This window comes from Trichechus manatus, unplaced genomic scaffold (genome assembly GCF_000243295.1).
Source record: "Trichechus manatus latirostris isolate Lorelei unplaced genomic scaffold, TriManLat1.0 scaffold00168, whole genome shotgun sequence".
Classification (NCBI taxonomy): Eukaryota; Metazoa; Chordata; class Mammalia; order Sirenia; family Trichechidae; genus Trichechus; species Trichechus manatus.
Window position 1 is genome coordinate 5,589,511 of NW_004444104.1, and position 15,264 is coordinate 5,604,774.

The window sequence follows — 15,264 nt, forward strand, 5'->3', positions numbered from 1 at the left end:
TTAATGCATCACTATTAACTAAACTCTATAGTCTACAGCAGGGTTCACTCTCTGTGTTGTACAGTCCTATGTGTTTTGACAAATGCATAATGTCACATACCCACCATTAGAGTATCATATAGAATAGTTTCACTCTTACGGTTTTAAGCAGATCAATAAATAAGCTTTTGTTTAATAAATAAATTTAATTTTACTTAAGGAGAATGACTTTGGAAACTCATATTTAGCTTGTTTTCACATAATTGGGTAAACATCACCTTTTCTTAAATTCTGTGTGCTTCATGGCTTACTAGAAGTTGAGTTCAAATGAAGGATCAAAGGAAGAAAATCGTATCAAGAATGCAGTAAAATACACTCTTTTTTGATTTCTGGAACTAAAGAGAGAGAGAGAGCACTGACGACATTCTCAGCACAGATAAATGAACTTGAAACGTGTTATAAAACCAGTTAAATACTGATTCTGAAGAAGCAGTAAAGATCATTTAGGGTTGTCTTCCCGTAAGCTATAATATAAAAAAGAACTATGCTATAGACCTGTCAAATTTTATGATCCATATTTAATATTCATATATCTAATCCTGTTGTTGTGGGCAATCTGCCTAGCTGTTAAGTATAGACTTATGGATCATAGCTTCATTATGCTTCTTGATCATATAACCAACTGTTATATTTAAATTAGTTACTCAAGATAAACCCCACTTCCAAGCAGGACCAAACTAAGATTTTTCTGGAAGATCACACACTTCTCATCAATCATTTGAAGAGGAAGCTTCCCCATCAAGAAATGATCTCCAGTGGCTGAGACACAGTCACATATATTTTATATCCCAAAACACCTAGCTTCACGTCTTTAACAGAGTAACAACCTTCATTTAAATCTTATCAACATGTAACAATGATCTTTTGAGGATAGCAGAAATTGAAAACAAAACGATTCCTCACCTTATGGGAGCTGGGTCTGGTGTGACACAGCTGCTGAGAGTGGTGCTGGTTGCCGCTCGGAGTTCCTGCTTCTCGGTTAGCGCTACCAGGTGGCGGTTTCCCGGTCCTGGCAATGGTTAAATTCACCCTCTCTCCACTAGCCTGGAGAAAATACACACACATCACCACCAGTCGTTAGTGATGTGTGTCTTTTAAGAAACTATAGGCAGAGTGATTGCCAGTACACTTCTGGGCCACAGTACCAGGTCTGTCCCGGGCAGTGACTATGAGCATCTAGTGGTAGCAGGAAGGTAGCTAGCTTTGTTAGCTAATGTTTTAAAGCTTCAGAGGCTGGAACAACACACACACAGCTCTTGAATATGACCCCTTCCCTCCAAAGTAACCAAGGCAAAGCAGTCAAACTGCTCGTCATCTCACCTCCCCATGATTTCTGGAAAAGTAACTTTTCTTTTAATGCTTCATCCCTTCAAGATTGGCCTTGGTATTGTGAAGGAAAACAAAGGAAAGAAGCTAAAAGGAAGAACTGATTCAAACTTGATTAAAATCCATTGTATGGTTTGAAATAAATTCTGTGGTGGCTACTTTGGAAGTACAGGTAGTCGCCAACTTATGATGGGTTTCCGTTCCGACGACTCTGTCATTAAGCAGGTTCTAACGTAAGTTTAATACCTTCTTTTTAAGTTTTCATTATTATTGCCTTTTATTATCAGTATCTTTATAAATCTAACCTTTATTTGTCAGCAAGTGAACATCTGAGAATGATAACATCAGCAAATTACGTGCTGCAACACTGTATGCAGTACGTATTACCAACAATAAGATGTACCAAAAAAAAAGGCAGTCGTAAGTGCGGTTTGTTGTAATCTGAATACGTTGTAAGTCAGAGACTACCTGTAATTATCAATGAAACTACATACAACTGTGTTTCTGGCTGCTACAGGCGTGAATAAAAAATAGGGCATTAGCTCAAATCTCTGGAAAAGAATGATCACAGAAATTCTGTATAACAAGATTAGTATTTTTACACACACACATACATGCCCTTAAGTGTTAAACAATAAATTATTTTAGAGGTTCATGACTACTTAAATTTGGAGAGCCATTCTATCATATTTAAAACAAAGATTTACATCTATTATATTAAAAGCTATTTTATATTTGCTTCTAAAATACAGGCCTGATTTACTTGGTGTTGACTCTTGATCATAACCACTATTCCCAATTTGTTATTCCTGTGGGAAAACATAATAGCCTGCTTTCAAGGAGGTAGTCAATAATGTTAAGAAATCACTCTATTTTCAGTGATAAGCAATTTTAATACTCTATTAAAAATCATTTGCTTATTCAAACATCTTCTCTTTCCTCTCTTTCAAAATATTTATTTTGTTGTTGTTGAGACTATACACCGCAAAACATACACCAGTTCAACCGTTACTACGTGTACAATTCAGCGACACTGATTACATTCTTCAAGTTGAGTTGTTCCTCTCCCATTAACATAGACTCACTGCCCCCTAAGGTTCCTATCTAATCCTTCCAGTTGCTGTTGTCAATTTGATCCCATATAGAGTTGTTAAAAGAGCACAATGCTCAGGGCAGATATTCTTTACTAGTTAAGCTAAACTACTGTTTGGTTTTAAGAAGACTTCAGCGGATGCTTTTGGTGCTTATTCAAGCATCTTATTAAACTAAACAGTTTTAGACAAGTTCTTCAAAATAACTGAAGGCGTAACAATACAACATGCAGTCAGACTCCAAAGCACAGAGTCCAGGGACTTGATGTACAGCGTAAATACCAAGGTAGACTGTTTAGACTTCTGATATTCAAAATCCTGAAGCTTCGGATTAATAGATGGTACAGTGAGAAGTTCCCTCTGTGACTTTATTTCAATACACAAAATCATTTTCATTTATGCTTAATACCCCATAACCACCAAATATTCCAAAACCAGCATTCAAGCTTTCTGGGGAAAACTCCTGCTTATGCAAATGTATTAACAGGAGCAAATTCTGATCTTCCAGACAGCTTGAAAGACAAATTTCTGTGACTGTGATTAAAGTGGGCATTTAGAATTTAAATGATGGACCCATATTTAGGTTCAAGCTAACTTTAAACACACTGAACATCTAATATTTCAGGGTTTCAAACACAGCACAGAGTGTTTTGTTAAAGTCAAGATTTTTAAAAATGCAGGATGTTCAAATGACAATACCTGTATTCCTAAGTGAGTGGCATGCCGTGTTGCTCAGAGTATAAATTGGTATAATCTTTCTGGAGGGAAGCTTAACAAAATGTCTTAAACTTGGGGGAAAAAACATGAAAGTTTGTCAATAGGAAAATGAATAACTACATTATCATACATGTCTACTATACAGCTATTAGATGTGAGTCTATTTTTGTTGTAAGATGTCTACAACATATTGTTGACATAAAGAAAAAATTACACACTCAGCATTTATGACTGCATGTGTAAGAATTTGTGTAAATATGCTCTTATTTATCTGTGAATATATATGTAAAAAATGTTTGGAATGATGGTCACCAAAACATTAATGTTGATATCTTGGCGTGATGAGATTGCATGTGATTTTAACTTCTTTATTTTCTGTATTTTTTTCTTTATTAACCTTTTTAAACATGGACTATATGCTATTTTTTATAACCCCAAAACAATAAGACTTTCAATTTTCTTCAAAAAGAAACTTAAATTGGGCACCTTCAGTTTTCCATGGGCAACTTCAGTTTTCCATACTTGAGAAAAAATTATAGTGCAAAGTATGATGGAACTATAAAAATTCAAACACCATCTGTTGTCATGGAAATTTTTAAATATATTTTCTACCTGTGTATCCCTATTTTCCACATTTTGTTTGGAAATTTAGTGAGAACCATCAATTTAGGGATTGTATTCACACATTGGCTGAAATATGTGTACTCAATCTGTTTCTTTCTTCCTTACTGACGCCTCGCTGCATGAAGTTCCTCAATTCTCCAATGTTTCCTCAAACACCACAATTACATTAGCTTTCTTCTTCTCTTTTTTTTTTTTTGCCTCCTCATCCCACCAACCTCCACTCTTACAAGATGAACTCGCTTTCAGCAGACACAGTAGCTGGCTGATATTCAGAGGTACAGGCCCTAATGCTGCCTTTGATTTGAGGCAATTTTAAGGCATCTGATTTCTTTAAACCTTAAGTCCATGATATGACACCAGTACCTGAATCTCCTCTCAATATAATATGGATATGTGTGTTTTGAAAAGTGGACAAGCAGTAAGACTGAAGAATTGATGCCTTTGAATTTCGGTGTTCTGAAGAATACTGAATATACCATGGACTGCCAGAAGAATGAACAAATCTGTCTTGGAAGACATACAGCCAGAATGCTCCTTAGAAGCAAGGATGGTGAGACTTTGTCTCACGTACTTTGGACATGTTATCAGGAGGGACCAGTCCTTGGAGAAGGACATCATGCTTGGTAAAGCAGAGGGTCAACAAAAAAGAGGAAGACCCTCAACGAAACAGACTGACACAGTGGCTGTAACAATGGGCTCAAACAGCAATGACCGTGAGGATGGCACAGGACCCGGCAGTGTTTTGTTTTGTTGTATGTGGGGTCACTATGAGTCGGAACTGATTCAATGGCACCTAACAACAACAACAACGTGTGTGCGTATGCTTTCTTAAGACCAAACTGAACCAAGTAAAACCAGGGAAGGGAAATAAGTGAGTTGGATCATAAGAAAACCCAGGTCTTCTTATAGTGTTAAATTTTCATTACATTATTTGAGTCTGTGCAGTATCGTATACTATAAACCTCCCTTAAGATACACAGTTTTGTTTCACCCTTGTGTCTGCAGAGATGCCCCTATCATTAAATGTCCTGGCACGCTGCAGAACCTGCAGATCTTCTGAGAATGATTTTCTACTTATCTGTCTCTGACTGAAAACATGTTTTCCCTTTAATAATGTCTATCCTTGCCTACTGCACAGGGATACTGTGAGGACAGTACAATGTGTTTGAGATGCTTTGAATTCCTTAAAAAATAAAACAAAGCACTAGAGAGATAATTATTCTTAATAAAAAATGCTTCCCCCACTACTCTTACGGTTCCTGTAGGGCGAAAGGGAGTTAAGAGACCAGGCAAGTCACAATTCCTTAAAGCCTCACTTTCCTCCCTTGTTAAATGTGGACACCACCATCTGTTAGGTCTGGTTTATTATGTGGAGCCTAGAGATCAAATGAGAAATGAACATGAAATTATAGATCCTATATTCTACAGGTAGCCAGCTTAAAAGTTCATGGATATGCACTTTTTACATCCTGTCTTTACAATAATACTATTGTGGATTTTGAAGAATTTAGGTAGCTATGCATGATTTTCTAACAAAATATCAAATATCCCTGAGTTTTTATGCTATTTGTTAATAAAAACAAATACTAATATATAATAATTAAGGCTAAGTACCTTGAACACAAATGACTCCTGGTGGTGCAATGGTTAAGTGCTCAGCTGCTAACCGGAAGGTTGGTGGCTCAGACCCACCTAGCAGCTCTTCGGGAGAAAGACCTGGCAATCTGCTCCTGTAAAGATTACAGCCTAGAAAACCCATGGGGCAGTTCTACTCTGTCACATGGAGTCACCAGGAGTGAATCGGCTCAGTGGCACCCGACTGCAACAACAACCTTGAACATATGTCAAAAGGCGTTTACCTGTATAATCTGGGCAGCAAGCTCAGGTGTTCCATGCTTCAGGTCGTGTCCATTGATGGCGAGCACCCTGTCATTGCTGTTCAGCCGTCCGTCCTGTGCAGCCAACCCCCCTTCCAGCAGGTCAAGGATAAACACACCCGGCTCATCTGTTCTTCGCACTAATTTAATGCCAAGCTGTTCATTAGAGTCCCGCTTATGAAGAACCACGTGGAAAATCTCTTCTCGTGGGGAGTTATTATCTGAATGGCCAGAGGCACGGCTGCCAAAGCGCCTCTCTCTAAGCACAGTGAGGTGCAGGGTGCTGCAGGGCTGGGAAAGCACAGCTCTAGCGTAGTTATGGGACACATTGCTAATATCATAGCTGTTGACCTAGGAAAAGAAGGAGGACCAAAGCATGACAATCTTATATTTTCCCAACTTTGAGAAATGTTTCCATACATTCCCAAAGGAAACTAACACTGTGAAGATGCCATAAAATCATTACTTACAAAGAAATTGCTCTAAAGACATTTTAAAATACAGAGTTCTAAAATTAATTTACAATGACTAGTATCAAGTAGAGAATAGTGACTAAGATCAAAGACTTTAATGATAGTCTTGAGTTAAGAGTCCTTGGTTGTGCCACTTACTGAGTAAGTGATGTTGCAAATTATACAACTTGTTTGAGGGTGTTTCCTCATCTGTAAGATGTGTTTACTATTTACTTCATAGGATCGGTATGAGAATAAGCAGATTAACAGTGGCATACGGCAAGTGCTAATGAAATACTAGTTCTAGTGGGGAGCCCTGGTAGCAAAGTGGTTAACAGCTCAGGCTGTTAACCAAAAGGTTGCAGTTTGAACCCACCAGCCGCTCCTTGGAAACTCTATGGGGCAGTTCTACTCTGTCCTATATGGTCACTATGCGTTGGAATCGACTCGACGGCATACAACAAGTTCTAGTGGAACAGAAATTGAAGTTCTGGTGGATACAAATTTACTTTTCAAACAAAATACACTTAATCTAGAGAAAATACTGAATTTTAAGAAAAGAGCATATTCCAGGTACACAACCATATTTTAGATGAGTGATTTGAAAGAAAAGCAGATAATCATAATTTCACTCAGTTTCTTTTAACACAGAAGTATGATATATAAAATACATTAAGCATAATTCAATATTCACATAAGGTTTATTCATGAAACTTTGTAACCTTGAAATTAGCACAGTAACCAATCCTTGGATACGTAACATCCTTCAGAAATATAACCCGCTTCCATCAAGTTGATTCCAATTCATAGCGACCCTATAGGACAGAGTAGAACTGCCCCATAGATTTCCAAGGTGCGGCTGGTGGATTCGACCTGTCAACCTTTTGGTTAGCAGCCGTAGCTCTTAACCACTGCACCACCAGGGCTCTTCAGAAAATATGCTCGGCTTCAATTCGTCACAGGAACAGATCAGCAACACTCTTAGCATTTACCACAATTAGAGTTCCCCTCTTAATCTGAGAGACTAATATTCACTGAACATCTGTTATGGGACAAGCTCTGGGTTAGGGTTTGTGATCACTTTAAATCTTTTTCATATGAGTCCATGCTAAGCAAGGCCTCCTCCATCCTTTGTCTAGGGTTGACAGTTTTGAATCCTATCAACTTGAATTTTGTTGATTTTGGCCTGTTGACATCTTTTAAAATTTCATTATCAAATTCATAGATGTCCCACATAAATTTGCTGTTCTTCCAAGTTTGTGACATCCAGGAATTTGGTAACCATCCAAGTCCCTGACAAAAATGTTGAATGAACCAGCTACCATTACTGGACATTTTGATGAAAGATTCTGTGGCAGAATCTTGATCAAAAGGGGAAAAAAATACAGAACAAAATTTCAAATGCTCATGGAATCCAGACTTTCTGGAGCCACCGAGGCTGGATGAACCCCTGAAACTATTGCCCTGAGATAGTTTTTAAACTTTAAACCTTCCTTAAACCAAAAAAATCCCCTGAACTCCTCTCTGAGTTAAATGATAGTTTAGCTTCATTAGTAAAGACTATCTGCTTTGAACATTGTGTTCTTTTAAAGAACTATCTATATGGGATCAAACTGAAAACAACAACTTGAAAAGTTAGATAGGAAGCTGCAGGGGCAGTGAGTTTATGCTAAAGGGGGAAAAAGAATCTGGAAAAGGAGAGTGAGAAAGGTTGCACAACTTGAAGAATGTAATCAATGCCACTGAATTGTACATGTAGAAAGTGTTTAATTGGTTATTCAGCTATAAAGTTACCTATCTCTAGGTTCACATTTTTCCATTTTATGTTCAGACACAACATAAATGACCTTACTAAACATCCGGTTGAAGTCCAGCTATCTTTTTCAGCCACATACAGGCACATAGCCTCATAATATCTTTGTAAAGTAGGCTGGGGAATATCCTACAGTTGGAAAAAGATTTTTCTTCCATGAATGCATGGTTGCTAGTGAAATGTGAATAAAGCAGAGATCAAAGAGAATATTGTTTCTAAATTTCATGAAAATAGCACTAGCATGTAAACTCTATCACACGTTTGGCTAAATGTGTTTTTTGGCCAATGCAATCAACACATGGCTGCAATTATTTCCCTTAAACACTGAAAATGCCTAAATGATTGGTGACACTGATCAAACTGAAAATATCTATTCTTAATAATGGCACTGATATATTTACATTTTTGTCAAAACTATGTATTTTTTCTGTTCTGCATCCTACTTTGGTGAGTGGCATCTGGGGTCTTAAAAGCTTGCAAGCAGTCTCGGGGAACATGTAGCTCAATCGGCATAACACAGTTTATAAAGCCAACATTCTACATTCTACTTTGGTGAGTAGCATCTGGGGTCTTAAAAGCCTGTGAGCAGCCATCTAAGATACTCCACTGGTCTCATCCCTTCAGGAGCAGGGGAGAATGAAGAGAACAGGATACAAGGAAAAGATCAATCCAAAGGACTAATGGACCACAGCCACCAAGGCCTCCACCAGACTGAGTCCAGTACAGCCAGAACCCTGAGAGTATGGACCCCAGACACCCTTTTAGCTCAGTGGTGAAGTCATTTCCGAGGTTCACCGTTCAGCCGGGGAGTGGACAGCCCCATAAAACCAAATGGGACTAATGAGGTACAGCAGTTCAGGGACAAGGGCCAGAAGGCAGAAGGGGACAGGAAAGCTGGTGATAGGGAACCCAAGGTTGAGTAAGGATAGTGTTGATGTGTTGTGAGGTTGTTAACCATTATCATAGGGCAACACGTGTACTAACTGTTAAACGAGAAACTATTCTGTTCTGTAAGCCTTCACCTAAAGTGAGAATAGCAGCACAATTGGAAGAGCGTAGTTGATGTCACTGAACTGTGCATGTAGAAATTTTTGAAATGGTATATCTTTGGCTATGTATATTTTCACCAAAAAAAAAACGTCGAGAAGGGAAAGGGTTGACTGTTGTGGGGTTGTTAACCAGTGTCATAAAACAATATGTGTACTACTGTTTCATGAGAAACTATTTGTTCTGTAAGCCTTCACCTGAAGGATAATTACAAAAAAAAAAAAAAAAAAAAAGCTTGCAAGCAGCCATCTAAAATGCATCAATTGGTCCCAACCACTTGGAGTAAAGGAGAATGAAGAACACCAAAGACACAAGGAAAGTAATAGCCCAAGAGGCAGAAAACGCCACATAAACCAGAGACTTCATCAGCCTGAGATCAGCAGAACTGGACGGTACCTGGCTACCACCAATGACCACCCTGACAGGGAACACAACAGAGGGTCCTGGATGGAGCAGGAAAAAGGTGGGGTGCAGAACTCAAATTCTAGTAAGAAGACCAGACTTAATGGTCTGACTGAGACTGGAGGAACTCCAGAAAGCATGGCCCCTGGATTCTCTATCAGCCCAGAACTAAAACAACTTCCAAGGCCGACTCTTCAGACAGGGATTGGACTGGACTGTGGGACATAAAGCGATACTCGTGAGGAGTGTGCCTCTTGGCTCAAGTAGATACAAAAGAATAAACAGGCCACTTCTGTCCAGAGGTGAGATGGGAAGGCAGAGAGGGTTAGAAGCTGGTTGAACGGACGGGGGAATCAGGAATCAGGGGTGGAAAGGAGGAGTGTGCTGTCACAGTAAGGGGAGAGCAATTAGGGTCACATAACAATGTATGTATAAATTTTTGTGTGGGAGAAAAAATATTTTTTTTCAAAACTGCTCAAAAGGCTGTGTATGAATCTCTGAAGAACAACAAAAGGCCATGAGGCCATAGGGTTCTCCTTTTGTAAGAGACTATTAAATAGAAAAACTTTTTTTTTTTTTAATGTGGGAAAATCAAAGCCACACAGTGTTATTGCATATGGTTTGCTAATACAAAACCATGGGCTAGCTCTTTGGTCTGCAAATGAACTATTTTAATGCCTCCCAGGGTATCTTCAAATTGAGTCATTTTATCTATCATTTATCCAGCTTATACAAAGTTGGAGGCAACAAGGTAGCAAAAAATAGCAAGTTTCTACTTGACTTCTTTCCAAATATCTACTTTTTAAGTATAATTTATTTTATTTTGTTATTGTTAACAATATACACAGCATAGCATACACCAACTCAACAGTTTCTACACCTACAATTCAGTGACACTGATGACATTCTTCAAGTTATGCAACCATTCTCAACCTCTTTTTCTGAGTTGTTCTTCCCCCATTAACATAAGCTCATTGCAAGTATTTACTTTTGAATGACTACAAATACTTCTCCACATGTGGGCGAGGGATGTGTCTGTACTTATTGGATACACCCTACCAGTTAAAGGCCAACCTACGTCAGGGCCTACAACAGGAAAATCCTGTCGTAAACTCATTAACCAGGTTATCTGTTCATACTTTTCTTCAATTTGAATCATTAAACTGGATTTAAGATTGCTGTTACTAGAGTTATTAACACTACATATGTATAAATAATATTTACTGGCATTTCTAAAATGTAGATTTTATAGCTTTAGGTTAGTTCCCAAAAATAGTTAATAATTTCAAATAATTATTATATTTTACTGGCGGTATAAAGATTCAGTTATGTTACTAAACAATTCCCCAAAATAGAAGAGTAAAAAAGCCTAATGATGAAATGTACTAATAAACAAAACCTGAACAAACACAAAAATAAATGTATACTTCAATTACAGCTATCAACAAGCAGAAGTGGAAGAAAGAGAGAACACCATGTAGGCTGCAGAAGTGGAAGTCTGGCTCTCCCGGTCCTGATCACCAAGGTGTCAAGACATCTGGGAGGATGCTCCTGGGCAACCAGTTGTAAGACTCCCTCCATGCAGACTCAGGTCAGGAGCTAGGGAGTAAGGAACACAAGTATGGTGTCCTCAAAGGTGGGCCAGCTGCACGCAGCAAGACAACTAACATCTCAGTTAGTGGATACTGGAATACAGTATAAACAGCTAGCTATGGTAAGACTGGAATCCTGATTTCATATAAGCTGCATTGGTAATGCTTTCCACAGTCTCCCATTTCTTCTTAGTATTCAGTAAAAAATATGACACTGTTTGAAAGTACAGTCTGTCTCAGCCATGCTAAGGGCGATCAAAAGAAGGGTTTTGAGCCTGAACGTTACTGCGGGAATAATAACCTGCGAGAGGCAGCGTGGAAGTGAGAGTGGAAAGTAAAGCCAAACATCCCCATCTGGAGAGTTCCTTTCAAGAGCTAAAAACCCTAGGGGTTCTAAGTTTTATTTTAATAAAAGAGATGATTTTTCCTAACAGGATGTCATATCCAAATTCATTCTTTTATTGATTCAGCAAGTATTCCCTGGGCACTTATTACATGCACAGCTCTGTGAGAAATCTGTATCATGATCCCTGCAATCTCCAGGGAAAGATAGTGTGTACATAGGTAAAACATTTAAATAATTTGCTGTAACTAATTATGTGTCAAGTGATGGAGAGAAAAGCAAGCAATAAATGCTATTAGTAATTAAAGTAAGGAGAGAACAGTATGGCTAGAACAGCCAAACAAAGCTTTAAGTTCGATGAAGGACAAACTGGAGCACAAAATGTGGACAGGCTGAAATGTGGGAATAAGCTGTTTGGAGGGAAGCAAGAGCACAAGCATGTCAGGCTCTTCCACTAGACTGTAAATTCCATGAGGACAAGGACTGTGTTTTGTTCTTAATTTTACTCCTAGCCACTAGGACAGGGGCTAGAACATTTTAAGTCTTCAATACATGTTCGTGGATGCATAAATTGATGACTGGATGAAGAAATGAACAAACTGGCACGCCTGAACCAAAAGAAAGAGTTAAGATTAAGAAGACAGGTTAGGTAAAAGACCATGAAAGACCTTGACCATTAGATTTACACTCCAGTCAAATCTTTGCAAGGAAAGCAATGTTAGATACATTCACCTGGCAGTGATCATGTCAGACTTAAGGGAGAAGAGCTGGGAGACAGGGATATTTGATGGGATATTCTACTAAATTAGATAGGAAGTAGTGAAAGCTTAGATTAGAGGTAGGAGAGGAAATGAAATGCCGGGGTCAATATCAATAGCTCACAGTAAAGACTGAAAAACCAAATCAAGGGGGGAAAGTTCTTGAGCTTGGGTTTCTAGAAGGTATCTTTTTTTGGTTGTTCATGAATATTTTTTCTCTCCCTCTAGAATTGAATTCATCTATTACTTTAGCTTCAACTATCACCTATACTTGTAGGATTCAACGTCCAGGCCAGTTTTCACATACATTCCAGTCCCATACTAAGAATTCTTACCATCCCCATCCTCCCAATTTCACTATGCCCTCTAATAAAATACCATCTTGTCTCAAGCTAGTTCTTTATTGGGAATTCCTATTTCATCTTAGAGATCATCTTCTGAAAAGGAAGAAGGTAACAGTAGTATAAAGGAGTTAAAAAATGTAGAGTTAGAATGTTTGCTAAGGAGAGTGCATTAGGGAGTTGTTAAGCGATGACTAAAAGGCTTCTAAATTCCACCTTAAATTCTATGGTATCAATTTTAAGTAACTAGTGTTGCAACGTTCTGCCTTTTCTAAATCTTAGCTGTGTAGAGAAGGATAAATCAGACTATAAAGGTAATACACGGATGGGAAAACTGGGCTTGGGATAAAAATAATGGGATAAGAGAACTACAGCAGGGGTGAAGGTAGCACTAAATAGAAGACTGTGGAGTCCAAGCCAGGAAAGAGGCTAGTCAGCCCAAAGAGCCTGAGCACCATGGGACTGAAAAATAAGGTAGGGAGAAAAAAATACATTCCATGTATATGGGGAAATCGGAAAAACTACAGATAATTTCTGACCGGTTTTGCATATAAAAATAGCACACACACACAAAAAAACTCGTTATTGTCGAGTTGATTCCAACTCACAGTGACATTATAGGACAGAGCAGAACTGCCCCATAGTTTCCAAGGAGCGTCTGGAGGATTCAAACTGCCGACCTTTTGGTTAGCAGCCATAGCTCTTAACCACTATGCACCAGGGTTTGCAAAAATAGCAAAGCTAACCTTTATATGAAGGAGCCCTGATGGCACAATGGTTAAGCACTTGGCTATGGACCAAAAGGCTGGCAGCTGGAGTCTACCTAGAGATACCTCAAAAGAAAGACCAGGCAATCTACTTCCAAAAAATCAGCCAATGAAAACCCTATGAACACAGTTCTACTCTGACACAATGGGGTTGCCATGAGTCGGAGTCAACTCTACAGCAACCGGTTTTAAATTTATGAACAAGAAGAAAATGATACAAATTAACAGAATAATGAAAATTGGTACCTGAAGGATCTGGTCTCCAGCAAGGAGTCTTCCATCTCTGGCGATTATCCCATCCCGGTAGACTTCCTGGATAACAATGTTAATCAGTGGCGTTTCATTGCCACCCACGATGCTGATTCCTAACTGAATATAAGGATTAGACCGGTGAATTTCAATTGTGGTAATTTCTCCTTCTGGTAAACTAAGCGGCTGTTGTGCGGCTGCCAAATTAAAAATGAGAGAGAAAAATAGATGGAAGAAAAACAATGTTTTATATTTGATTATCTCAGGTAAATGAGTCATCTCATGCTAATAGATGATAAAAAGTAAGAAATACTGCCAGATAAGAAAACAGAATGACCAAAAAAACCAATATGTTAAAATTAGCTAAAAATTTCCTCTTCCAAAAGTGATCAGTAAATAATCACTGAAGAGCTACCATGTATCAGATTGGAGTACTGGTGGCCCAGTGGTTAAAAGCTTGGCTGCTAACCAAAAGGTTGGCAGTTCGAATCCACCAGCCACTCCGTGAAAACCCTATGGGGTAGTTCTACCCCTACACGGTCACTATGAGTCCTAAGCGACTCCACGGCAATGGAATTGGTATTTTTGGTATGTATCAGATCACCAGGGGAGACAGTGATCCGATTAAGAAATATTAACAGTAAGTCAGGGCATGAAACAACTGGAAATAATGCCAGGCAGTATAAATACGACACTAACTCTGTGGTATATAAACATGATGGGTGTTGGGAGAGTGCTCACGTAAAACTCTTAAGAAGTGGGGCTTAAACTGAGTCTTAGGAGATAAAAAAAGGGTTACACCCATGGCAGGGGACATTTAAATTTGTACTAGAATTTGTAAAAGAAAATTATTTTAAAAGCAAACACTTAACAACCAACTACTGAGATACATGACCATGATTTAAGACGGCACACTGTCTACCAATTTCCTAATGGGTTACACGGTTAGAGTAGAGGCTGGTATCAAAGGCAGCTATATACCCAGCCATTTATTAGCTGTAGGAGCTTGAGCAAGTTATTGAATGTCTTTGATTATGCTGCTACCACATTAAATCAGTTAACAGAAGTAAAGTGCTTCGCACGGTGCCTGGCACAGAGTAAGGGCATTAATTTGAGCCACTATTTTTGTTGCTTTTGTTGTTGTTCTTGACGTTGTTGATTTCTTATGTCAAGAAGCAAACAGCTGCCTGAACGCACACACACAAAACCACACTAACGACTAGTAAGTGCATGGACTACGAGAGTAAAGGGATGGGGAAGGACTACCTTCTTCTGGGGGAGGAGCCATGTTTCATTTCTAAAATGCAAATGGTTATACAATTGGACACTTAGAATGGTTGGATTATGTAGCATGTAAATTATACCTCAATAAAAGTTCATTTTTTTTTTAATAAGAAATAAAAAGTGTATGTTGGGAGGGTGGGAAAGCAAGAAACCAGCTTGAAAACGTCTGCTTTTGAAACAGATCAGATATCTAAGCAGGAGGTCAAGTCCACGTACTATCCGCTCCAGTGCTCTCTTCGAAGGCGGGGTTGTCAAGGCCAGGCTCCTCGGGCCAGGCAGGGAGAGGTACAGGTGTCAGGTTCTGCTCCGCTGGCACTGTTCCTGTCCCCAGACAGTCGGCTTCTGGTGACACAGTACCTGGTGGGTCTAGTGTGGTGGGTCCATTTTCATTCTCAATCTCTGTCTGAGTTTTACTAGTTTTCCTTTTCTCTAGGGCAACTCTCCAATGAGAAGCTCCAGGACACCTAGAAAGAGAACATCAGGTGGCTTTCCGATGATTTGAAAGGACCAAAGAAAAAAAAAAGAGTTTAATAGCTTAAACA

The 15,264-nt window shown here is 38.8% G+C and overlaps 1 protein-coding gene across 2 annotated transcripts in view; it reads right to left on the bottom strand.

Moving 5' to 3' along the window:
* Nucleotides 1-15,264, bottom strand: part of LNX2 (ligand of numb-protein X 2) — a 95,277-nt gene that overhangs the window by 18,455 nt on the left and 61,558 nt on the right. For both annotated transcript variants that reach the window (XM_023740942.1, XM_004386576.2), the window contains 4 exons: nt 14,939-15,186; nt 13,436-13,635; nt 5,657-6,025; nt 943-1,083 (listed from right to left, as the gene is read on the bottom strand). In XM_023740942.1, the coding sequence (XP_023596710.1) occupies nt 943-1,083; nt 5,657-6,025; nt 13,436-13,635; nt 14,939-15,186 (958 nt within the window). The remainder of the gene's footprint in view (nt 1-942; nt 1,084-5,656; nt 6,026-13,435; nt 13,636-14,938; nt 15,187-15,264) is intronic.